This window comes from Helicoverpa armigera, chromosome 5, assembly GCF_030705265.1.
Source record: "Helicoverpa armigera isolate CAAS_96S chromosome 5, ASM3070526v1, whole genome shotgun sequence".
Taxonomy (NCBI): Eukaryota; Metazoa; Arthropoda; class Insecta; order Lepidoptera; family Noctuidae; genus Helicoverpa; species Helicoverpa armigera.
Genome location: NC_087124.1, coordinates 2,668,608 through 2,694,481, shown reverse-complemented (window position 1 = coordinate 2,694,481; position 25,874 = coordinate 2,668,608). Strand labels below are relative to the sequence as shown.

At 36.3% G+C, this 25,874-nt stretch overlaps 2 protein-coding genes across 9 annotated transcripts in view; one reads left to right on the top strand and one right to left on the bottom strand.

Annotated features, from left to right (window-relative positions):
- Positions 1–26: 26 nt before the first annotated feature.
- Positions 27–13,229, top strand: LOC110376583 (adenylyl cyclase 78C). Its single transcript, XM_064034806.1, has 23 exons — positions 27–225; positions 452–644; positions 855–992; positions 1,112–1,191; positions 1,271–1,429; positions 1,832–1,968; positions 2,114–2,281; positions 2,399–2,549; positions 2,740–2,802; positions 2,988–3,178; positions 3,309–3,497; positions 3,879–3,997; positions 4,257–4,428; positions 5,075–5,306; positions 5,442–5,562; positions 5,644–5,750; positions 5,869–5,974; positions 6,052–6,197; positions 6,515–6,709; positions 7,234–7,380; positions 7,617–7,735; positions 12,615–12,678; positions 12,949–13,229. The coding sequence occupies exons 1-23, from the start codon at positions 76–78 to the stop codon at positions 13,114–13,116; spliced, it is 3,315 nt and encodes a 1,104-aa protein (XP_063890876.1). The 5' UTR covers positions 27–75; the 3' UTR covers positions 13,117–13,229.
- A 253-nt stretch (positions 13,230–13,482) lies between these two features.
- The window catches only part of LOC110376577 (anoctamin-1), a 29,560-nt gene continuing 17,168 nt past the window's right edge, over positions 13,483–25,874 (bottom strand). For 7 of the 8 annotated variants that reach the window (XM_049842378.2, XM_049842374.2, XM_049842375.2 and 4 more), the window contains 7 exons: positions 25,568–25,716; positions 25,256–25,341; positions 24,889–25,094; positions 24,352–24,515; positions 23,655–23,757; positions 22,969–23,140; positions 13,483–19,917 (listed from right to left, as the gene is read on the bottom strand). In XM_049842378.2, coding sequence (XP_049698335.1) covers positions 19,766–19,917; positions 22,969–23,140; positions 23,655–23,757; positions 24,352–24,515; positions 24,889–25,094; positions 25,256–25,341; positions 25,568–25,716 — 1,032 coding nt within the window. In that variant the 3' untranslated portion in view covers positions 13,483–19,765. Of the gene's footprint in view, positions 19,918–22,939; positions 23,141–23,654; positions 23,758–24,351; positions 24,516–24,888; positions 25,095–25,255; positions 25,342–25,567; positions 25,717–25,874 lie in introns of all 8 variants that reach the window. The other variant, XM_049842376.2, reaches the window with a different exon arrangement.

Genomic DNA, 25,874 nt, shown 5'->3' with positions numbered 1-25,874 from the left:
CATCATCTTTCTAAATGATCAGGTTTAAGCCAACAAGTGATCGGTCTCCAAGAGTTTGCGAACCAAGTGTGGTACATGTTGTTCATAGTGTTTGTACCCTACGCGATGTTCCCACTGTCTCTGGGCTGGTGCATTACCATCGGGATCCTCACATTCCTGGCACATATGATAGCGAATATGGTTCAGATACACACGAAACCCGATGTGGTCGTCGCTAATTGTCAAGTAAGTTGGTAAAAATTGCTGTTTTATTTATTCTTAACAGGCTGTTTAAAAGTTATGCCCTATGTAAGACTGATTTTGCAAAACTAGATAAATTCTCCTATATTTGCTACATGTCGACATTCATCCAAATACCAGAAACGCACGTTAAATTCTTGCAGTACTATTCTTGTGCCCGCACTGTTATTAATTTCGTAAGCTTGACTAGCTGTGTCGACACTTTTTTTAGAAATACGCATGTGCCTTGCGCATTCTGGGAGGAAACGCATTACTTCATGTAGCAGTGAATTTTGCTGGCTTATATGCCAAATCTTTTGTGGAATGTGAGCAGAGAGAAGTATTCCTGGAGACGCGGAAGTCAAAGACTGCGTACGAGAAGACTAGGAAGGAGAGCAATAGACAATGGCATCTCATTCAAAGTGGTGAGCGATACAATTTTCTCCTAAATGAAAATATTGACGATATACATATTGGTTTAAAAAAGAGAGATCTAAAATTTAGGGTAGTTAGGGGGACAGATTACTGTATCGCGTAGATGGAACAATTATAATAAAAAAATATCATGAAGGTCCACTATAACACATCACCACAGATCTTAAATATTTTGTCCACCACAGATCTTAAACTTGCAGTGATACCCGATTTCTTGGCAAAAAAGATTTCTACCCACTTGTGTGAGGAAGAAGGAGATGTTCAGAATCTATTGGACGTAGTCACATACCAGCGACATGATGTGTCCATATTGTTCGCTGATATCAAGGGATTCACCGGTAAGCTTCTTTCCTTTACATACGAAGACCAGATAATTCCTGAAAAGGTTGACCGTCTCCTTTAGGAGTTGTACACCGTGCTCCCATGGGTCCTCAATTTAAACTTATGCACATTACAGAAATGTCCAGCAAATGCAGCGCCCAAGAGTTGGTGGAGTTGCTGAATGAACTCTTCGCTCGTTTTGACAAGTTAGCTTCGGTAAGATTGACTTACGATTTGAAACTACGGAGAAGTATTAATAAAGCTTTTTATACTCGAAAGTCCCATTGTTTTCCAGGAGAACAATTGCTTACGTATCAAGCTGCTGGGTGACTGCTACTTCTGCGTCAGCGGTCTTCTGCAGAAATATGAGCATCACGCGCACTCTTGCGTCAACCTCGGACTTTTAATGATTCACGCCATCCGCAAGATACGACTACAAAGAAAAGAAATAGCGGTAACTAATAATTACTAATTCCTGATCGACTCCCAGTCTGTCTAAAGGTTTCCCGACACTCCACCTGAAGCGAATGCTTTTCAGATCCCTCACCTGATACCCCATAATAAGACTACTATATTACTAACACGATTATTTAAATTCCGAGTACCCCCAATTAATATGCTGATTTTAACAAACAAGCTGATGTTCTAGTTCGTACACAATAAATTCATCAAAACTAAAAGTTTTGATGAATAAATTCATCAAAACTAAAAGTTTTGATGAATTTATTGTGTGGTGGCATGGTATAAATAACATTCAAGTTCATAGGAAGCTAAAGGGAGTCATTTTCCTTATCTTGCTTACCAATTCAGGATCGAACACACAGCTGTTCTGTTTGCAACCTCTTTACTCATTCAGATGAACCTGGACATGCGAATCGGTATCCACAGCGGCCAAGTGCTCTGCGGAGTACTGGGGCAGCTGAAGTGGCAACTCGATCTGTGGTCCCGTGACGTCATACTTGCGAACCGCATTGAAAGTAGTGGCATGCCTGGGTACGTTTTCTTTTGGACTGTAGACACTCTGATGGCTATTTGGGTTACCCTCCATGAGAGGCTTTAGAGGGTCTATTACTAAATTATCTGACGATACCAAAAAGTAACACTTAGTGTCATTCACTTTCAAAAATCTACCTTTCAGCCGCGTCCACATTTCGTCTTCTACCTTCGAGTACCTGAAAGGGGCCTTCAAAGTAGAACCAGGTGATGGAGGAGCACGGGATCCATACCTTCAGGCGCACCTCCCAGCCACATACTTCATTTCAGTTTTGGAGCAGCCACAAAGAATTAAGAAAACTTCTGTTCGAAGGTAAACCATATTGGCTGGTTACTTGCTGGACTTATTTATGACACAGAACAAAGTAGAATGTCAATACATTTGCTTAACAACATTTTGGACGTGTAAAGTGAAATCCGATATTCTCAGGCTGGAAAATGGATCAGAAACATGCCGAAAAGTCAATCAGTCTAACCTCTTGGCTGTACCAGCACCGCCGAGACCAAACTATAAGGCACTTCGTCGATTACGACGCGGCTTTGAGGACGAAGATTGGAAACCTGAAATGCCCTTCGAAAATGTAAGCCATTGTTTTTTAAAATTGTCTTTTTAGTATCTTCCCACTGTACACAACTGTGAGAGTGAGAGAAATCCTTTATGATAGTTTTCTAAATTCCTTCCTATTGTATCATTTTATTAGAGGTATCTTATAATAGTTTTGGCACATTAAAAAAAGTTAAAATGACACCAATTGTTCTCCATTGTTTCAGTACTATCATGGAGATAGAAGGGAAAGCGAGATTAAAGGAAGAACTGATGTTGAAGCCGTTGACGTGAGTACTGCTGACTCTAAAAAGCTTCTCTTCATGGTCAGGAATGATGTTATTACATGAGAACAGATGGCTCCATTAAATTATTACAGGAGCATAAAGATGACGGCTATAAAGATGCCTTGTTCGGTCTAAATATAGATTAAGATTGAGGAAACGTAAGACCTTTCTATTCATTCTACTTTCAGGAAGAAGAAAAATTAAATCAACTGATCGAAGCTTGCAGAAGGCACATGAACGCTTGGTCATTACGATTCAACCGGCCAGCTCTTGAGTCTAGCTTCTCAGTACTGGATGAAGAGACCTTCAAGTCTAACGTCATGAGCTGCCTGGTGCTGTGGCTGTTTGTGGTGGCTGTGCAAATCGTAGCACACTACAAGTGGGTTTAAAGATAAACATGTAAAAGGGGGTGATGTCAATTGACATCAAAAATACTTTTTCATTGAATTTCTCCACCTCTTTGTTGTTGAGACTGTTTTGCAAAAATAAACGATCTGATGGTATTTCAGTTGCCGGAACCTGATGATTGTTCTCACAGTAATGACGATACCCCTCGTTCTTTGCTTCTTGCTGGTGATGGTCCAAGAGTTCCCCTACCTCCACCGACACCTCGTCGCGTCATCAGCCAAGATCAACAGCACACGGATCCTGAGAGTCATGCATATCTGCTTCTTCATCTTCGTCATGTCTCTATCAAGGTAAATTAAGATCCAAACAGTTCTGTTATGTTATCCAATTTAGAATTTCGCATTGTTAGCTCACAATTTCACAAAACCTTATTTAGTAAGCGGTAAACTTGATTCTAGATATCAAAGAAAAGAATTGAGAATGTTTACAATCTTAAGAAGTAGTGCATATCCGCAATCTTCTTCTTCTTCTTCCTGCCCTGTTTCCAATTTTATTTGGGATAGGCGCAATAAGTCTTTCGCTTCCATTCTTCCTTGTCACTCGTCATACTGAAGCTCACTCCCTTCCCATTCAGTGATATGTCCGCAATAATGATTGGAATTATAATAACGAAATTTAATGTAAGTAATACTTAGGTAATAAATTAAAACTAACCGATTATCTTTTTGCAGCACTTTAAAATTGTATATCTGTCCGCTGTCATCGTCGCACCCAGCTGTCACCAACAATACAAACTCTACAAACTTCACTCTCCATAATTCCACTTTGTCAGATGGTGATAATGATACAGGTGAGTTCTATTAGTAATATAAATATTAAAGTTCCACCTGCGGTTTCTATCGTTTCCTTAAGGGAACCACAAATGCAATTCACGGCATCATCTAAATATCCAAATTCACAAATTTATAATTTCAGTAGGATGACACCATCTTTTGATACTTCGAAAGCTAGCTAGTAGTAGCTAAGTCATGCTTTGTTATAACAAAGACTCGAGAGAGAGATCAAAAGAGAGAAAACAAAAATACAATTGTTCAGAATTTCTTCACCAGACGAGTGCTACCGTCCGGAGTACGTGGTGTTCACGTGGGTGCTGTGCCTGGTGGCACTCACGTCCGTGCTCAAGCTGTACTACTTGATCAAGACCCTGTTGGCAACCATCAATGTAATAATGTACTGCATCCTGCTCGTACACTTCTATATGTATAACGACATCGAAGATACGTAAGTAACCTGCGTTTAATAGTTCTCAAGGTTACTTACTTGCTTTCAAAATTACTGGCCTTGAATAATAGGATTTTCTGTTTAAGTTTGCCTGTCCGCTGTCCATACAACCGAAGTGAAGCTGCAGTGCGGCAAAACTCTGCATTATGTCTGGGGTTATTCCCACTCGGTAACACCCTTTCGTCAACACTGTTGACGATCGGGAAAAAAAAGTTTCGTTCGTTCACAGTGTTGACGAACGCTACTTATTATTTTTGTGTAAAATGTTTATTATGCACATGATAAGGCCACTTTTATTTTCTAGTTAATTGTGTTTCAAAAGATCTAACATAATCTATTAAAACATTTTAAAAATCCATGACAAGTCATTCCATATTTTAAAAATAAAAACCAGCGTTCGTCAACACTGTGAACGAACGAAACTTTTTTTCCCCGATCGTCAACAGTGTTGACGAAAGGGTGTTACCGAGCGGGAATAACCCTGAATTTTAATTCTCCTTTTCTCCGCACCGCAGCTTTGCTCCGCTTCTGTACGTACGTAACGTGGGTCTCAAAGAGACAGAGGTCTGAACACCCTTAGCAACTATCGATAGTACAGATTTAACACCAAAAGAGCTTTACATCAAGACTGTCATCTACTTTCCAGGGTCTTGCTGTCAGCACAAATGCTAGTTCTAATTTGCGGTTTCCTAATAGTGGTAGTAGTCCACGCTCGTCAAGTAGAAGTGATTTCACGGCTGGACTTTATGTGGAAGCGACAAGCGAAAACAGACCTTGAGCGAATGGAGTTTGCGCAGAATATGCACAAACAGTTACTCGGCCATATATTACCCGACCATGTGGTTGAACATTTTCTAAGCAAGGATTGGCACCCAGACGTGAGTATACCTACCGGACACATGTATTCGCTTACCCAAAAAGACGAACAATGCTCTTGTTCTAGCTTTAGATTTTCGTTTGTTTTGGTCTAAACGCACTTCAGGAGGAAAATGTTATTATGTTTTTTTTTTCAGAAACTGTATTGCCAGCAACATGACGAAGTGGGTGTGATGTTTGCGTCCTTATCAGACGTCTATATGTTGTTCGAAACGGGAGACGCATTTAAGGGCTTGCGTGCAATCAACCGCATAATACGTAAGAAAAAAACATGTCATACATACATATTTAGGTACATGAAATCAGTGGAAGTATGAGTTTATAAATTGTTTATTTCAGTTATCTTTGACAACTTACTATTGGAGACAAAATATAAATGCATTGAGAAAATTAAGACCATCAGTGGGACATACATGGTGGCTTCTGGACTTGATCCCAGATTTAAGGTATGTTTTGTGTACATACTCGACAGCTAGACCCTCATTACTGCTAGAACATATTCTGTTGAAATACAAAAACTACTTTCATCCCAAAATTACCTAAGCATCTACGATCTTTCTGCAGTCAGGAAAGAACGATCGGAATCACCTATATGCTCTGGTTGACTTCGCGTCTACGATAATAGAGGCACTCAATGCCTTGCCAACATACAAATTCAAAGTGAGAATAGGTGAGCGATAGACAGTCCATAACTCTGTAACATGGTCAGACTACGCGATAGTTCATTGAGTGCTTAACATGTTTTAGGCATTAGCTGTGGTCCCCTGGTGGGCGGAGTGATCGGCGCTCGCAAGCCGGTGTACGACATCTGGGGCAACACCGTCAACGAAGCTTCACGCATGGAATCCACGGGAGATTTCAACCTGATACAAGTCCCCAGCCATACCCGACAGGTAAACTTTCTACTTCTTGGGAAATCGGTCAAAGTAAGGATAGGAAGTTGCAGGTGTTTTTGATGTGACACTGAAAGAAGAATTGGTAGAAAACTCCATGAAAATGGAAGATGTACCCTAGCTGTGCGAGTATAACTTAACAAACCCTGATTCTCTTGACAATCGGGCTTGTAACACCAATTTGGGCCTCCACTAAAACGGGATGTAGTGAAAAAGTTTTTAAACCGCCAATAGAATTTCGTTATTCATACACCTCGCCTCTCAGAAGTATCTGTGAAAAATTCAATTAGTTGTGAAATGTTCTTTTTGTTGAATAGCTACTCAAGGATCAGTTCATACTGAAGCTACGCGGAGAAGTGCAAGTGAAGGGCAAGGGCCTGATGGAAACATGGTGGGTGCCTTCAGGACAATATTGGACACCAGATCCGGACTATAAAAAGAAACTAGCTGCGGCTCGCCACGAAATGACAATACGTCACCTACAAATGAGTGGACACCTTATGGATAATGAAGTAAGTACATATTTTGTCTTGTTTTTGAACTGCCTCGTTGGTCTAGTGGTCGCAAGTGCGGCTGCTGAGCACGAGGTCTCGGGTTCGATTCCCGAGTCGGGCCGAAATCGCTTTGTGGGTTTTAGAAGACTTTCACAAAGCAGCCCGGAGCCTGGAAGCTGGTGATTGATTCACCCGTGCATCGGAGAGCACGTAAATGTCGGTCCTGCGCCTGATCTCTCTCCGGTCGTGTCGGATTACCGTCCCATCGGACTATGAGAGTGAAGGAATAGGGAGTGCACTTGTGTCTGCGCAAATGCTCGTGCACTATAATATGTCCTGCGTAGTTGGCTAATCTCCTTACATGAGAACAGCCGCCGTAGCCGATAATCGGCTAGGAGGACATCATCATCATCATCATCATCATCATCACATATTTTGTTGAGAAACGCATACTCATGTACCTACTTAATACTTTTGTTCAAGCTACACAGCTTTATTAAACCAAATATACCTACATATTAACAAAAGGTTATCTTTGTCAGATCGACCGTGTACCTCAAGAACGTAGAAAATTCATAGACATCGCGAGACGAATTGTGTCACGTGCCTTTCTTCGTAGCGCTCACAGAACAAATTCAGTGTCGAAAAGATTGATTTTGGATCCTGAAGACAGATGGCATAAATCCAATGTAATTGTTATTTTTATTATTATCGAGTTACATCTATACTTCTTTACGATTTGCACTCAAAAGACTCCGATACTTTTAAAGTTACGCTATCCCCGGGTGACAGCTTATATTTCATCCAGGCATAGTCTGTAGTTCCCACGTGCGTGACGCGGGTGAAACTGGAGGAAATAGCTAGGGCCTTCTAAAAGAATTTATACTTAGGTAGTTTTATTACACCAAGTTTTATCAAACCTCAGCTTCTTCCCCCTGATCCATCCGATGATGATGCCGAAGAGACACCTCTGCATCCGTTTGCATCACTCTTGTACTCCGTGCAACGAACCAATCAGCACATCCATACGCATCCGCTCTACACGTAAGTATATCTTATAAAATAGAAGTTCTATTCACGTACCAGTAAAAAATGTAATGACAGACAATGTAAAGCTGCGTCTACGCTCGGAGAGCCGAGCACGAGAAGAATACAATTCGTCTAGTGTGGACCAACTTACAAGTATATTGAAGTATACCGAATATATTGCAATAATTGTGAAGAAGATGAGTCGGATAGTGAGGACCAGGAGGAAGACGGCCGAGAGCCAGACAAAATCCTAAAGGATATACAAAAAAATGTACGTGCAATTCCTGGACTCATTAAACAGCTGGAGTCCATAAAACATAGTATGTCATTACTCTCCGATAAGTACGATACCCTACTAACTGAACATGAAAAATCGAAAGATAAAATACATAAACTAGAGAAGACAGTAGAACACATCAACAACAAGTGCACATACCTGGAAAAATGCAACGTCGCGTTAGAACAGCGTGTGCACGATTTTGAGCAAAATACACGCAAACATAACATCGAAATTGTAGGTATAGAACAGATGCCGGATGAAAACGTAAAGGAAATAGTCAACAAGATTGGAAAGATAATTGATGTCAGCAGCGATGATATAGATTGGGTGAGGAGAAACCAGCCAAGAAAACAAGGAGTAAAAGCTGCTTCAATTATCGTCGGATTTAAGACCTCGGGAACCGAATCCCGTGACGCCTGGCTGACTCAACGTCGAAAACTCTCGGACATCACAAGTGACAAAATAACCGGTGGAACCAACAATAGTAAAATATATATAAACGAAGATCTGACGAAGGCTACTAGAACACTGCTATGGAAAGCAAAGAAAGAACTGCACAACAATTACAAGTATATATGGATTTCTAAAGGTAAAATTTTAGTCAAGAAAAATGAAGATGAAAATTCGATCTGGGTGAGATGTGATAACGACATCAACGATCTGCTCAAAACGAAATCAAAGGTACAAGTCTAATGTCCTTATTCTTAACAGGTACCTATATTCATAATATTCACGTAGTAAGTGTTTAAAACTGTATCAAAATTCACTATCCTAGACAATATTGATATAATTAGTGATAATACAATTACAACATCCGAAGTAGAAAATTTAAAAACGTGGATATCATCTGTTAAATATAAAAATGACCTTTGTATTTTACACTTAAATATTAGATCTTTAAAAAAGAATTTTCACGAACTAACTGTTACTTTACATGATAATTTAAAATATATCGACATAATAATAGTTACCGAACCAAACATTAATTATTCTATGATAAACTTCTATAAAATTAAAGGATTTAATATCCATAGTGTTACAAGAACGGGGCGAACCGGAGGTGGCGTACTAGTTTATTCGCGCGAAACTTTGAAGGCACGATTAAATGATACGGAATGTATACAAAACATGAAATCGGCAGAGTGTGTTTCCATTGCACTCGACAGCGAGAGTGATCCGATTTATTTGCTATGTATTTACCGACCACCAAAAATTAACAAACAAGATAAAACTAGACAATTTCTCGAAGAATTACGTAAAGTATTAGAAAATTTACCAATAAAGAATAATTTAATTATATGTGGAGATATAAATATAAACTTATTAAAAAGTCAAGACTGCCGGGTAATGGAATATGAAACTTTATTAGCCGAATTTGGTTTAATTAAATGCATAAATAAAATAACACGTAAAGAAATTATGAAAGGAAATGTAGTCGAATCATGCCTAGACCATATATATATTAGAGCACCTTCAGCACAAATTAATTCCGCGGTAATACGTCAAAAAATATCGGATCACTTTCTCGTGTCTGCCGCAGTGCAGTGGAACCGCGCCACACAAAATAGTGTGCGAGCTGGCAACAGCGCATCGCGCGGACGCGGGACATCAGCTGACGATCGGAGCGGGAGAAATATGCCTACCGCGAGTTGTCGCCGTGTTCTTGATAATCGGCTGGTTCGGGAACGATTATTGAGTACTGACTTTAAAGCATTGCTGTCTATCGAATGTCCAATTGAATTGTATAACTCACTTACGCAGCTATTTATTGAGATCTACAATGATTGCTATAAAACTGTAAACGTTAGTGTAAGCTCTAGAAATAAAAGTTGGGTCACGGATTATTTAAAAGATTTAATAAAGGAGAGAGATAGACTGTTCAAGGTTTGGTGCAATGATCCAAAGAATATGATAAAAAGATTAGAATATACTAAATATAGAAACAAATGTTATAAAACTATTACTAAATGTAGCAATGAATATGATAAGCAAAGTATTATTAACTGTAATAAAAATATTAAAAAGATATGGGATAGAATAAATATATTATTAGGAAATAGCAAGCCATCTCTAGATACTGTGATATTATCTAATATGCAAGCGCAGGGAAGTACGAAAGATATAGCGGATGGGTTTGCAACTACTTTTGATGAGGAAATCCAACAAATTAAACATATATGTGACGATAAATGGTTAACTAGACATAGTTACATACAAAAACCTGACAAAAATATGAGGTGGCAACCAGTGACTCAAAATTACGTTGCAAAAATCATCAAAAACATGGACGCTAACAAATCACCTGGAAGCGACCTCATACGTATGTCAGATTTAAAAATAATAGTTAACGAAATAAGTCCTGTCATAGCGAAGTTAATTAATTTATCCGTAGAAAAACACAAATTTCCAAAAAAATTGAAAGAAGCAATAATACGTCCTATATATAAAAAAGGCAACCGCAAGACATACTCTAACTATAGACCGATAGCAATTTTATCCAGTATTGACAAAATTATAGAAAAATGCATAATAAATCAACTTAGCACCTACTTACGCACACATAACATAATAAATAAATCACAACACGGTTTCCAAAAAGCAAAGAGTACTAATACACTACTGTCTAACTTTACCAACGAAATTAACAACTACTTAAATGATAAAAAGTTCGTAGTCGCAATATTCTTTGATTACAAAAAAGCCTTTGACACCTTAGAAACAGACACTTTAATATCATCTTTAGAAGAGTGTGGTGTGGAGAAGCCTCTGAAGGAATGGTTCAGAGACTACCTCACATCACGCTCTTACCGAGTCAAGATAGGCGACACGTTGAGCGATGAAAAAATGGTCCGTTGCGGGGTACCGCAGGGCTCAGGAAGTGGTCCCGTATGCTATTTAATGCATGTTAATAGTCTGTGCAATGTGCTACAGCACTGCTCGGCGCATATGTTCGCGGACGACCTCTGCGCCATGCGGGCCGGTACGGACCTCGCTGAAACGTGTCGTCTGGTGCAGCAAGACGTGGATGCCGTAGTTAAATGGTCCCATGATAACGGCATAGTATTAAATACGGATAAAACACAATACATCATTATTCATTCACCTTACTTACCACTAAAGGATAATCCTCTACCACTATACACTCATACATTTAGTTGCATTCATGGTGGCCTTGTCAATTGTGGCTGCAAACCTATCCAGAGAGTAAGTTGTGTAACTTACTTAGGAGTTAAAGTCGACGAGCATTTCTCATGGAAAGAACATATAGATTTCTTGTGCAATAAACTTAAAACTGTACTAAGTAAATTTTATCACCTAAGTTATCGAGTTCCTACTAGTACCCTAAAAATATTATATTCATGTATGGTAGAATCAATAATTGATTACGCTCTTGATTGCTATGGACTTACATTCAAATCTCACATAGAAAAATTAGAAAATATACAAATTAGGTTCTTAAAACTATTAGTGGATAAAAAAACTAAAAATAAACATAAAACAGACTATTATAAACTATACAAAATTTGCAAAGTATTACCGGTCAGCATAAAACATAAGTACTTACTCGCAACTAATAGCCATGGTAATCGAGAGCGTAATTCATTGTTGACTAATGTTACTAATAGTTATAACACCCGAACGATGTCGTCTGGTAAATATGTAGTACCCAGAGTTAATAATGTTTATGGGGACCGAACGCTAGAAAAGCGTGTCCCATACGTACTCAATAGCTTACCAGACGACATCAGAAACGAAAATAGGAAAAATAGATTTAAGATAAAACTAAAAAAACACCTACTCAGTACACTGCCTTAACTTTTTATTGTATTACTATCCTACTAACTTCTACTACTACCTAACTACCGACTAATTTTCTTACTTATGCTATATCTATACTCCGATTATATCTATCTAATCTTTGATTTTCATACTTACGTACTTAATATTAACCTCCTAATACTACTTATATAACTTAACATATATAATACTAATATTACATATATAATAATATACTAATACATATATAATATAATACTAATATATACTAATATATTAATTTTATTATTATTGTAAACTTAAGTTAATAGAACCTATAATAGTAAGTCATTAGTTTAGAAATCTGATCCAACAGATAAACTGTGTATACAGTTTTGTTGGACATTTTATATTTTCAATAATGTAAAATGTACCTTTTAAGCAATAAATAAATAAATAAATAAATAATAAATAAATAAGCGTCTAACGAGCGCGCTGCGAGCATTTCGTTCGTGCTCGGCTGCGTTCCGCCTGTTGTCGGCCTGCTGTTTGCCCTCGTAAAAATTACGACGCTCTTTATAAAAAGGGCTTGGTTGGCTGCAACAGCAGCGGCTACTGCAATATTATTAATATCGTCCATATTCGCCAAGAGCCGCGAACTCACTGCGGAAAACTACGTTCGAGAACAGTGATTGTTGTAGGTTCATTGTACGTCCACACTTGACGCCGCGAACGACGGCTCCGCTTATGCTTCGCTTGTGCTCGGTTCGTCTAGCGTAGACCCGCCATTAGTAGGTACCTAATATTTGCCAACAATTAAATTATTATTATTAACTAATGCTATTTAATGTTCAACAGCTCAAACGAGTTTCTAGCTGAGGCAGTTGACTCACCACAAAGAAAACAGCCAAATGGCACTAACGTAAGTAACAGAGTCTTTAGAGTGGGCTCATTTAATTGTGTTTATAGTGAATTATCATCTGTTCAAGCCTCTTCCCATCCAAGGACTGACCGCGCCAAACGTTGCTTAACCTTATGATAGATCGATCCGCGTTGCGATAATCTAGCCGCGAGCGCCAGTTCTTCTGTTTATTATGAAAAATCATGTAAAATGTGTACTATTTTTGTGAAATAAAGTTACCTAATACCTATTTTATTTTTTATGTATTTAAATGAATCCTGAATTACCCAGCTTCCGCACAATGACGACCGGGTTTCGGCCAAGGAACACGGGTTGGTAGTACCGCCGCCGCCGCCACCGCTGCCGAATACGCACGGAGCGTCTACATCTGCAGAATCGGTGGTATCTAACCCACCACCACCCCCACCTCTTCCACATCACGGAAGACCAAGAAACTAGGGGACTTCAAGCGAACTATAACTGGAGTGGGCTTGAATTCATTTTTTTTTATGTTACTAAAGTTGACAACTTATTATGAGGCGTGTAGGTAATATTACTTATACCTCGAAGCAATATTGGACGTCTTTTGAGCTCCGAAAGTACTTTTAATTCAGGTATATATGTATCTCTAAAAACTTTTTGTTTCATAAAATAATATTTTGTATATTTTTATGCACAATTTATGCTATATATTCCGTAGTTCAATCATCTGTTTGATATAATGAGTCAAGCTGCTTACCAAATGTAGCATTTTCATATTATCAAACATATTATTGTCTGAAATTGGTCAAGAACGATGAGGTAATAATTGAATGAAACAACGTGTAAACTTTCCATGTATAATTGATATAAACATTATAAATAGAAGCGTCTCACACACAGCATAACTTCTTGCATACAAGGACCACAGAGTACTAAATTTTGCAATAACTTGACTTCATATAAATGTTCTCGACAATACATTAGTTGGCATATCAACGACAATATTTTTCATCCTGGTTATATGAACCGAATGCTTGAGAAACCCAAGAAAGATACATAAGTTTACTTCAATTAAGTCAATCCTTACTTGAAAGTTTCGCTTAAAAAGTCTGACACAGAAATTGACATAGAATTATGTTTGAGAGGTCTAAAATTAAATCGAGTATCAGTAATCCGCCAAATATATTTTTTAAAATTTCTATATCATATACGTACCTATGCATAATAATATAGGAAGTCATGTTATTGCGCATTTAATAATCTGTTTTGCACTAACACTACGGTAACTACTTGTGACACATTGATACAATGAAACAAGAAACGGTCATACATTGCTGGGTATGTTAACAACATATCGTTGAATATCATTTGTAATTGGAATAAAAACGTCAATGTATAATGAACAGACGCTAGAAAAGCAAGCTGCCACGATCTGTAAAATTTCTTTAATAGATTTTCATCTTTATCTCTAGATAATAAGGTTCAATATTATTTTTTTAGATTGGAGCAGGTTGCTGTGCTAGCGTCTGTAAATATACTTTTTGCTTATAACGTGTACTACTTCATAGACGGCCATTTTACAACGAGGAACGAACATATGTATAGAATATTGAACTTTAACGACATTAAAATAAGATTGAAATCCTTTCACTACAACACCTCATGAATATTGTGCGTTTTCACTTAACGATTAATATTATTGTTCTGGGCAAGTTGTTTTACATAAAATTAATATGATTCAGACTCCTTTAAAATAGCATGTATATTATCTGCAATAAGACCTACCTCCCATTTTTTTTTTCAAAACACAATAGTAGAATTCTCAATTCAAAGCAGCAATTTGGCGTTTAAAAAACGTCATTAATAAATGCATTTTTAACTATTTAAATCAAATCACAATTAAAAAGATTAGAAAACTTAATGATATTTATCTGTGACTATTTATTTATTGATTAACGTTATCAATTTATTAAAAAGACAAAGCAAAGTATTATTGTAAGCACAAATAATTTTGATCTTTATTAAAACATTATCAAGGTTCATATTTGATTGATATCTTGGATAGACAATTCTATAGTTACGGTTATCAAACGAAAATGAATCTTAACTTCTTTGATGTAGAGAATACAATTAATTTGACCATAAAAAAATCTAAGCAAAAAAAATAATTTTCGTGTCCACCTACATATTTACGTTCCATATTCCAAAACGCTTATGACTAGGTATAAAATAAACAGCCGTATCGAGGACTCGGGCTGACTTGCACTTAATTCAATAAAGATCTTGAAATAACAATAGGTAGTCTAATATCTTCCTTAACACCCACTGCATAAAGTTCAGTTTTGCTTATAATTTCAGCTTTGACGAGCTGTAACTGTAACTATGCAAGATAAGGATATACAACACAGTAATTCTGATTTTGTATGAGCAAAACTGTACTATGTGCAGTGGGTTTTAAGGAATAGATTAGGTTACACAACTGAGCACTTATACATTTATATTTTTGCGTAACTTGCTGTATTCATGACGTAATTCTGATTATTATTCGATAAATAACAAAGTCAGATTGTTTTACTTCTACTGGTGCAAGTCAGCCTTAAACTTCCTTAAATAATAACACATTTACATGAAAATTAGGACTCCGAAGCACCGATGAAATTACGTAAAATTATGACGAATATGTAAGGGAATTTCATAGAACAAGGTATTTCAAAGACTAATCTTTCTTCTGAAAATAATGAAAAAGAATATATAGTAAAAAGATTTTGAATTGTTTTTTTGTCATTATAAAATTCCCTTACTGTTTATGTAACGATTACAATCATAAAATGATAGAAATTAGTCCATTAAAAGAAACTTTAGAAATATATATATATTTTTATTTTAGGAATAGAACATTTTATCATAGTTATATTTTTATTGAGTACAAATTCTGTAAATATTTTTAAAAGAAAATTAATTTCAATCAATCACGCCTTTATATTAAATCTGTATATTTCAGAAATAAATAAATATTTTTCTGTTACAACTGTTATCTGAAAATATGTTGTTATATTTGATTAGAATAATTTGTATTTTATTAATAAAGGACGAAGATTTTACATATTTTTTTGGTAATATTTATTATTATTTAAAATACCCCCTATATTAAGACAACTTTGGTACAGACGCCTGCAGGTCAACCTACCCGGATCTGTCAAATTTTATCAATCGAACATTAACCTTCCACTATTGTGACAAGGTTGAAAATCTATTGAAGAAATTTGACAGAACGAGCTGTTACCACTGACCTGAAGTTGACTGTACAACAGATAAGAGGGTAAATACAATACTAAAATACGCTTCAAAAAGATTTCACGAGACATTTTGCCAACCATACGCTTACACATTCTAGAAATTTCTACGCTTTTTCTACTGAACACGATCATCAGGCGAGTTGTAACACTTACAGCTTAAGACGACACTGACATATATAAAAAGTATATATTAAAAAAAAACTGAAAAAGCTACATATATTAGTTACAAATAAATATTTGGCTAGCAGACTTCAATTAGACAATTGCCGTGTATTAAAAAACACGGGTCTATACGACTGTTCGTATAAGCCTAAAAGCCCCTACATTTTTGAACTTTGGTTAATATTTTATATACTTAAAAGCAACAATAGTAAAGAGCAGAAATCAAAGTTCTTAAAGTATTTATGTTTAAATAATAATTTGTTTTTAAAGTTAAATAATAATGTGCTATAACTTTGTTAATATTATTATTATACTCTGTATATAGCTGCTCAGTTTGACTGCTAACCAATCCTTCTACTTTCCTTTCCCCTAGTATCAAGACTAGTTGGATCGCTTACATATGTATAAAAAGATCTTTAGCCATAAAAAATATTATACAAAGCAAAATTTAATAAGTTAGTATTTTAAATACATAATATTAAAAACATAACCTTCTGGACGCAGTCGGTTAAAAGAGGTATATAAGCTATAAGTTATCATAATATGATATATAGTTATATCTCTGTAATAAAATGAGATTCAGTTTAGTCTTGAAATATACAAGATAACGTATTAAATAAATATTTAATAATGCTTTTTAATATGTATATAAATTCAGTTATTCTGATTGTGCAGAAATATTTAGCATTGTAGCTTTTGAAGCACTAATTCTGTTCCTTACGCATGTATAAATAAATAATATATAATTATTGAGTATTAAATATATATAGAGAGACAGACTATTCTTCAAAATTTCCTCGCAATAGCTCCTGAAATTAAACCGATAGACCAAAGTTCTCTTTGCCTCCTTGGATCGCCTATACTGGAAGATTCATTTTCGGATTTTATTGAGAAGAAAATTCAAAATTTTAATGATGTTTCGGAAAGGCTACTCAAAATTAATATGCATGCAGCCATCACCATCATACGGTACTGCTGTTTTGGACCAAAACTTACATATAACTTGCGTGCTTCCCATTTATGGAAGCACACCAACCTTTTGGACAAAATCGACGAAATTATAAGACATACACTATCATCCATTTTAAATGTGGCCTTGGACGACAGAGCTTGGTCTCAAGCGACTCTTCCCATCCGTATGGGAGGACTTGGCGTCCGTAAAATTTCCAGTGTAAGTTTACCAGCCTTTATTTCCTCGGTCCATGGCACTGAGAAATTGATCAGGAAAATATTACCCACCACACTGGTCAATTTTGAGGTGCCAAGCCTGACTGAGGCTTTAAACGCTTGGAAAGTCGCATGCCCGAACACCGACTTACCCGCCAACCTGTCCTCTCAGAGACAGTGGGATGAGCCGCTCTGCAGAGTAATACGGAAAAGTTTAATCGATACGTCAATGACTTCTGCAGAGCGAGCGCCTACTGGCTGTGGGTGAATGGGAGTCGGGTCTATGGCTTCTTGCACTTCCGTCTTCAAACACAGGCACCATGTTTGATGACACCACCTTCAGACTCGCCGTTTGCCTCCGACTAGGTGCTCCATGCTGCTCTCCTCATCGCTGCCACTGCGGGGAAGCTGTCAACAGCCTCGGTCACCACGGCCTGTCGTGCAGCCGGAGTGCCGGCCGCATACCACGACATGCCAACATAAACGACGTGATCCGTCGCGCTCTTGTTGCCGTCGGCGTGCCAGCCGTACTCGAACCAAATGGCTTGGCACGCGACGATGGCAAGAGACCAGACGGCATGTCGCTATTTCCGTGGAAGGTGGGTAGGACTTTAGTGTGGGACGCGACATGCGTCGACACTCTTGCGCCATCTCACCTTCCCGGAACTGCATGTCGTGCTGGCTCCGCCGCTGCACAAGCAGAGAACCTCAAGCGGCGCAAATATAGTAACCTTATAGGCAATTACATGTTTGAGCCGTTTGGGGTTGAAACTCTAGGGCCGTGGGGTCCGAGCGCCCACCTTCTTGCCAGGGATATCTCCCAGCGCCTGGTTGACACTTCCCGGGACCCAAAGGCTGGCTTTTATTTCGCACAGAGGTTGAGCATTGCCATCCAACGTGGCAATGCTGCCAGTCTTTTGGGTACATTACCCAGTGACAGCGATGAGGAGCAATTTTTTGATGCCCTATATTAGTTTTAAGTTGTATATATATATAAGTTTATTTTATTTTCAATTAATGTAAATATTTTGTGAATAAATAACCTCAAGAATTATTGAGTTTGATTAATACAACTGAACCGTTTCAGTATCCTTAAAGGCTGGATCTGAGTAAATGAGCGAATGTATAGTTTGTATATTTTAATTTTAGTACTTACTAAACATACATTCAGCACAAAGAAAGCCTGTACCTGCTCGTACATTAGCAAATGAAAGCCTGTACCAATCATTTTAGCACATACGAAACATACGAAACATACACCATAGCCATATACAAAATGCTTCAGCCTCAAAACTTTTTCTAAATACATTCATTTTACTCATTTTTCTCTCACCATACTTTCTCAATCCGTACAACCTATCAAACATTGTCTCTCTCTGTTTTATATGTAATGGACATTTGATATGTGAACAAAACCTGTTTTCGCTTAAGTACATTTATAGGATTGAAGAATACTTTTTTGACGGATAGTGAGGTAACAAAGCTACATAATTTTAGTTAACATTTTTGTCATAACTTCTTTTTTAAATATTCAATAGATTCATAAAAACAGTAACGCAAAATGATTTTAAATTATCATTATGTATATGAATAGATTTTTTGATCATTTTAATCTCAATTAATTAATCACGCTGATTTAAACACGAATGGAGTGCGCAAAATATAAATTCAATTCCAAAAAGGAACAATAATTAAAAGTCGAAGGACTTCGATGTTTTAAATCGCTTGGTGAAAAACCAACAACTTTTTATTTCCTCTATCACAATTCAAAGAATCCGTTTTTTAAACACTGATAACCAATTTCACGTCTGGCGAAATAACAAATTAATCACGTTAACGAATTTGTAAATACACGAGTTTATCAGCTTAGTTTTCATACTTTAAATGTAGGTTTCTAAGGCTGACTGGACTCTTCATATCCCATTTTTCTATTCTTATAAACTTACATAGTCCATCAATTTTCAATCGCAACAAAAACAATAAACTTACTCAGCAGGCCTTACATAAAAATATATATCATTTTTGTAAAGCAGAATACAATCCATTGACACAGTACAATTAGAATTTGTTCTTATATTGTTATACTCTTCTTAAAGAATTCAATTTCTGGACAGTATGAAAACATTTAACAGATTAACTCGAAAGAGGATGAAGAATGTATCCATTATTGTCATTATAAGCATTCAATTTATTCCAGCTATTAACTATACAAAAATCCAAGGCACAGATCCAATAAACAACTTTCTTCTACAACTCCACCAAAAAATCAAAATTTAATAAATCTTGATACTTGAACCCCCACCCCCTTTCAGAAGGATCATACTAAACAACAAATCGATAAAATGCCTTCCTTCACAAACCAGAAAAAAACAAATAATGACAAAAAAATCTATGTACTTGATACCCCCATCATTCTTGATACTTAATTCCAGAAAGATCTTCTAAAAACTCACCGAACACACTTCGTTTCATGCCTTGCAAAGATCAGGTACGTTAAGGCACTATACATGCGCCGGCGGCGGTGTATCGCTGACTTCCCCCACAACGTGTTTGCCGATGTCCGCTATGTTCTGATGGTCGCCGTGGGCAGCGAGATCGAAGTCAGACCCTGACAGGGATGCTATGTGGTTCCAGTTGGATTCTGTCGTGTCTCCTGTAGTTTTTTTAATAGTTTTAGTATCTTGTATTGGTATGACAGTGTGGTTTTAGTGTGTGAAAACTTTGAATCGATTTAAAATTCGATTAATTATAACGAGTTCTTTTACACACTGAAACCACACTTGTATAATTATTATTGGTAAGAAATATGTTAGTAAATATATGTAGCCCCATTCAAATAAAAGTTATTAATGTTTATAGTACAGTGAAGTCAATATATTTATTGTAAGATGAAGAGGTTTTAAGGCAGGAAAACTGTAGGCTTGTTTTGCTTTTTAACCATAATATTGTGACATGTACAATGTTATTTACAATTTATTTTGATCACGTAATAGAAACCTCTTTTCTTTATACTTTATTCATGCTCAGATTATGAGACTTCTGGTACCAAATTAAATCTGTAGGCCATCAAAAGTTATTTCCATGAGGGAATCGAACCCAAACTAAACGTCTGTATTTTTTATTTCAGTTTTTGCAGCTTTCTAATAAATCTATGTGCTACATACTTTACCGAATAACAGGAATGTTTGCAAGATCTGATTAAAAATACAAATAAAAAATGTATCAGTGAACCAAAATCGTGTAACCAACTCCCATAGTGTAAGAAAATTGTATGTATTTGTGAAAATTCCATGAATTTAGTGAATTCATTTTCAAACCAAGTTCTACAAGCTTAAGCCGCCTAGTTACAAATTAAGCGGAAATTAATAAAGCCTTGTTTATGTTGATGATTTAATACGTGGTCAATATGTGTTATACTAACTACGCAGTAGGAAGCCAAGTCTGTTATGTGTGCGTTTCAGTGTTCGAAAGTTACAAGTGCATTAGAAATAAGAGAGTTTTTAAGTTAATAGTTTAAAGTGCATACAAAAAAATATATAGGTAGATATTTGGTGTCTACAGTTCAAATAGGATGATGTCCTATATTTTATGTAGTGTAGAGACCAAATATCAATTTCTCATTTTCTTTTTGTAATTTGGTCTCTCTCTACACTACATAAAATCATCAGACCAAATATCAATTTCTTTTTATTAAAGTTTACCTCACAATAAGGACAATTTATTTCACTTGAAATCATATACTCAGGTTATAATATTTTTGATAACTTAAATATTATGTATTGACTTTTTAAATAAATGATTTATACATATTTTTTAATCAATTTTAGAGGGAATTACTTCTCATTTCTAATGCACTAAAACTTTCAAATTATATATTAAAGTATAGTATTCCATGTTATGGAGGCATGCTGTTACATCATAGAGTAAAATTTTCACTCACAGCGAGACGGGTTTCGGCAGCGATCCTGCTTACGTCAAATGTAGTACTACTCATGTTTATTATTATTATTATATACTTAACATTACTTAGTACTAAGCAGCTTCAGTCTTTTTAATTTATTAATGGAAATGTGTTGGGAGGAACTTTAACAGATTTATTTATTTTCTCAATAAAAATACGGCTTTTCAAGTTAAATAAGGTTATTTTGTTCACTTAACACGCATTCTGTTTATTAATTGGAATAGTGTTAAAATATATTTATAAGAATTTATGTTTTCTTATTAAAATACAAGCCTTTATTCAAAGTGCAATATAAAAACTTTATGAAATACTTGTCAAAACATAACTTTGAATACAATTTGAGACGTAATTTCAGTTGAATAACTTTTAACGTCACAGATTTGCACACTTAGTTTGCATTGTATGCACTTATGTATTTTTCAATCAATAATCATATATTTTTGTACCCAAATAATGTACATATGTATGTCTATCTATTAAAGTTCCCAACAACACGAGCTAAGACTGCATTAAACGTGTATGATACATAACTCAATTTCTATCATTGTTGGGTAAGTAGGGTAATAGGTATTTTCTACATAATTTTCATCCCAAATAGAAACCACATTAAAACTGTCTACGTTGAAAAATACAGTTTGAAAGAAAAGCAAATAAAGCAGGATATTGCCTAAAAGAAACCAAATTATTTTAATTATTTTATTTAAGTATTTCTTATCATCATCTGCCTCGCCGTTTGGAGGAGAGCACAACATTTTTATCGAAATCTTACCATATCTTTGATAAAGGCGCAATATCTCAGCTTTTTTGCAGACCTTAAACTCGTAAACTTCGTCATAGACAGCTTAAAACAGCTGTATACATCGTACGAAAGCTAAAAGCCAGGATAATTTTAAGCGGGGAATTGTATACAGCTTTGACCGTTACCAATATCGCACTACCCACTACTTGGAACACCAAATGTAATAAATACAATTTTATGAATATTTTCAAAATCTTTTTCCCAAACAAAACCACAAATGGAGAATGATTTTCAAACCCCGAACAACACTGGCAACCATATCACACGGTATTATGATATCAGGCAACCTAAAAAGGTTTTATTCTAATTCCAAAGAGTATTATTGGATTATGACGTTTGTCAATGACGTCACAATGTCAGAGTATCAAACACACAAAACACAGTCTTCATACGGGTGTAGTTCACTGGCCAAGGTTCAAATAAAAATTAATTAAAATTCTTGATGTTAAGTTGTACGAATTCCATAATAGTAGTTTGAAGTTATATTTGAATTCAATATCGATAAAAGTACCACTTTCAATATTTAATTCTGTTAAGTCTGCCAAAAACAGAAAAGACTTCTTTCGAAAACTATTTTCGAATATTATTTTCGCATACCATCAACCTACCTGTCAAAATCTTACTGGGAAACTTACCCGGGAAAATAATGTCGATATTTTTTTAACTTCATATTTTCTAGAGATGAGCTTTTTAATATCGAATAAAAAATAATTAAAGTATTTCAATATTTATATTTCAATATTTTTAAAATTATGTCGATAAAAAAATAATTTTATTCAACATATATTTCTAGAGATTGGTAAACTAACATCGATATTTTTTTACTATTTTATATTTCAATATTTTCTCTGAAAAGCCAGTGAACAACCCCCGCGGTTAGTAAAACCAAAGATATAAAAGCATCCGCGTGCGTACCGCGCAGGTAAACGGCGTGGAAGTGGCACCTGCGTCCCGCGCGGAGCGCTCCGACCGCGCGGACCGCTCCGAGCGCGCGCGCGTCTCCTCCAGGATGAACGAGTTGATGACGTACGCCTCGCGCCGGATGCGGTCCCGCAGCTCCCCGGACATATCCGGGATCGCCCAGCGGACTATTATCATTACTAGTGCCACCACGTTCTACGACAATTTGGGAGGAATTAAATGAAATTGTTTATTTTACAAGTTGGATATAACATCACTTTTACACATCAATTTAAGAACGCTGGAGTCGGCATTTCCTAACTGCCTGATCCCTGAGAAGAAACGCCGAAACAAACTCAAGGGTCATAGTCTCTTTTAAAGTCCAAACATGTTATAAATCAAATAATATTATGTGTGAGTGTCACCGTGTACGCAGTAAACGCAGTAACGCAGTACGCAATAAAAAGAAATAAATGTTGGAAAAAAAACGAATTTGTGGAAAAAAAATACGTTAAAAATAAGGTAATTGTCAGCCTTTTTATCGTCCCATTACAAGGTACAGGCCTCTAACACTGAGAAAGATTGAGCGTTCGCAATTGGATAAATATACGAGAAAATGTTTATTATTATTCATCAAACTTCAATTTAACAAAGATACAAACTCCAACAGTAAGACCTGAAAATATTTCAATTAGAAAAATGCAAGAAGTTTAATAGAATAGTTTCTTACCTCAAAAACAACGACAAAGGCCAGTCTAGCGCCCATGATGTGCCAATACCAGTTACTGTGTTCATAACTGTCACCTTCCTTGTAATACCAGTAGCCAGGGAAACTAGAATAAAAAACAATAATTGCCATTGACTCAAAGCATCGATAGTGTAAGAGACCTCTTTTCAGAAGGAAGATAATTATAGGTTCTTTGCGATATAATCTCCCTAGAAATGTAATGAAAATTTTGAGTAAAAAAAATGTATTTCCATTCACTCTAAGATGACTTTGTGCACTCCCTCTTCGATAATGAATCCTTCACATTCACTACATCAATAATGACAGAAAATGAAAAGATAAAAAATATTACACCTGCTTAACAATTATGAACTCTATGATTATACCATTACAGTTTAAATTCACAAGCACCAGACCCATCATCCTCACCCTCCGAGCCTTTTTCCATATTATGTTGGAGTCGGCTTCCAATCTAACCGGATGTAGCTGAGTACCAGTGCTTTACAAGGAGCGACTGATTATCTGACCTCCTCAACCCAGTGACCCGGGCACCCAGACACCCCTTGGTAAGACTGGCGTCAGACTTACTGGCTTCTGACTACCCGTAACGACTGCCAAGGATGTTCAATGACAGCCGGGACCATTCATATCAGCATACAATTCTAAACTCTATCACCAAACAAATAAAGTCCATATTCACCTGCACGTAGTCTCTCTATAAGTAGTATTGATAGGCGGATGTTCGAGCACGGTGACGTTAAAGTCGGCTAGCGTATGATTCACGTACTGTTGCATTGAACCGTTGTTCGAGAATTGGTACACTAGACGCGGTATGAAGTCTGAGGTAAACGCTATTATGAATCCCTGAAAAATAAAGAAATGTTAAGGCATATATTTATTTTTATTATACGAAGAAAAATAACTGAGTATGAATTTTAGTAAATGATTTAAAACTTCCAATGGAAATTTGAAATTCATTTGTCCTTCTATTATACAGATTTCTTAAAAAATATCTCACTGAGATCTTTAATTCGATAAATAAAAAAAAGCTTTGTCTGTACTGCTGCAGTCTTTTTTAACTTCGATCCAAACAACACAATACACAAAGATGCCGAAAAAAGTTAGAAATTCATACGAGTAAAACAACAAAATCGAATAATGCCAAATCGATTACCAGTACAATCGATATGCAGCCACCAAAAATAAAAAAAAAAACGTCTATTAATAATGTACTCACATTAGTAATAACACTAAGCTTCCCAATAGAATCCAGGATCCTATACCATACTCCAATATCATTGACTCTCTGTGGCACAGGCCGACGGTAACACGTGAGGAACTTCTTGGCGTCCAGCCGCATCTCCAGCACGTTGTTGATGAGAGCGAACAGTGGCGCCAGGGGAAACGCCGCCACGAATATTGTTACGAAACCGTATTGCAGAACTGGGGGTAAAAGTTAAATTTCAAAATCAATGTAGATCAATTAAATTTTGATATATATAGGTCAAAAATAATTGAGGTAAACGGGCTATTTCAAAGCAAATAAATGGTCAAATAATATACCCAAAAATAAGTCAGTATAATTCGTATTAATGTGCGCTTACCCATTTCTAAATATTCAGGAAACAAGCCCATGTTTCCGAAGTCGACTAGTTTGAAATCTTTTACCCATTGCAAGGGACTTTTGATTCTGAAACAATTATATTATGTATCAAATAACTTTCCTTGTATTTTTTTGCTTGGTTGTGCGGACGCCTTCCTTACAGAGTCTTAGACTCCAACTGGTCACAGTGAAGACAATATTATTACAGGTATTCAAATACTCATGTGAAGATGTTATTGTTATCGCTAAATTAACAATGATTTTGAACAAAAGCTATAGCTTAACTAGAAATACTTCGTCAATTGATACTTACTGCCTCTTCCTGCCAATAGTCCGTATGATGTACCACCACTTGAGCAGGTACGGCATCATCATCTCCACTATAGTGTTGATGAACTGCTTGCCCACCATTATGATGGCGAGCTGGATGGAAAGTTCTAGAAGACACCCGCCTGGAGCACACTGGGGGCAACACAATTTGTGAAGTAAAGTAAATGCTAAAAGTAACGTTGAAAGCGGATGAGTCCCACTGTCCTTTATACAAGGTTTTTGTAAACACAATTTGAACAAAACATTAATACCAAACAATCAAAGTCAAAGTATTTTTTTATTATTTCAAA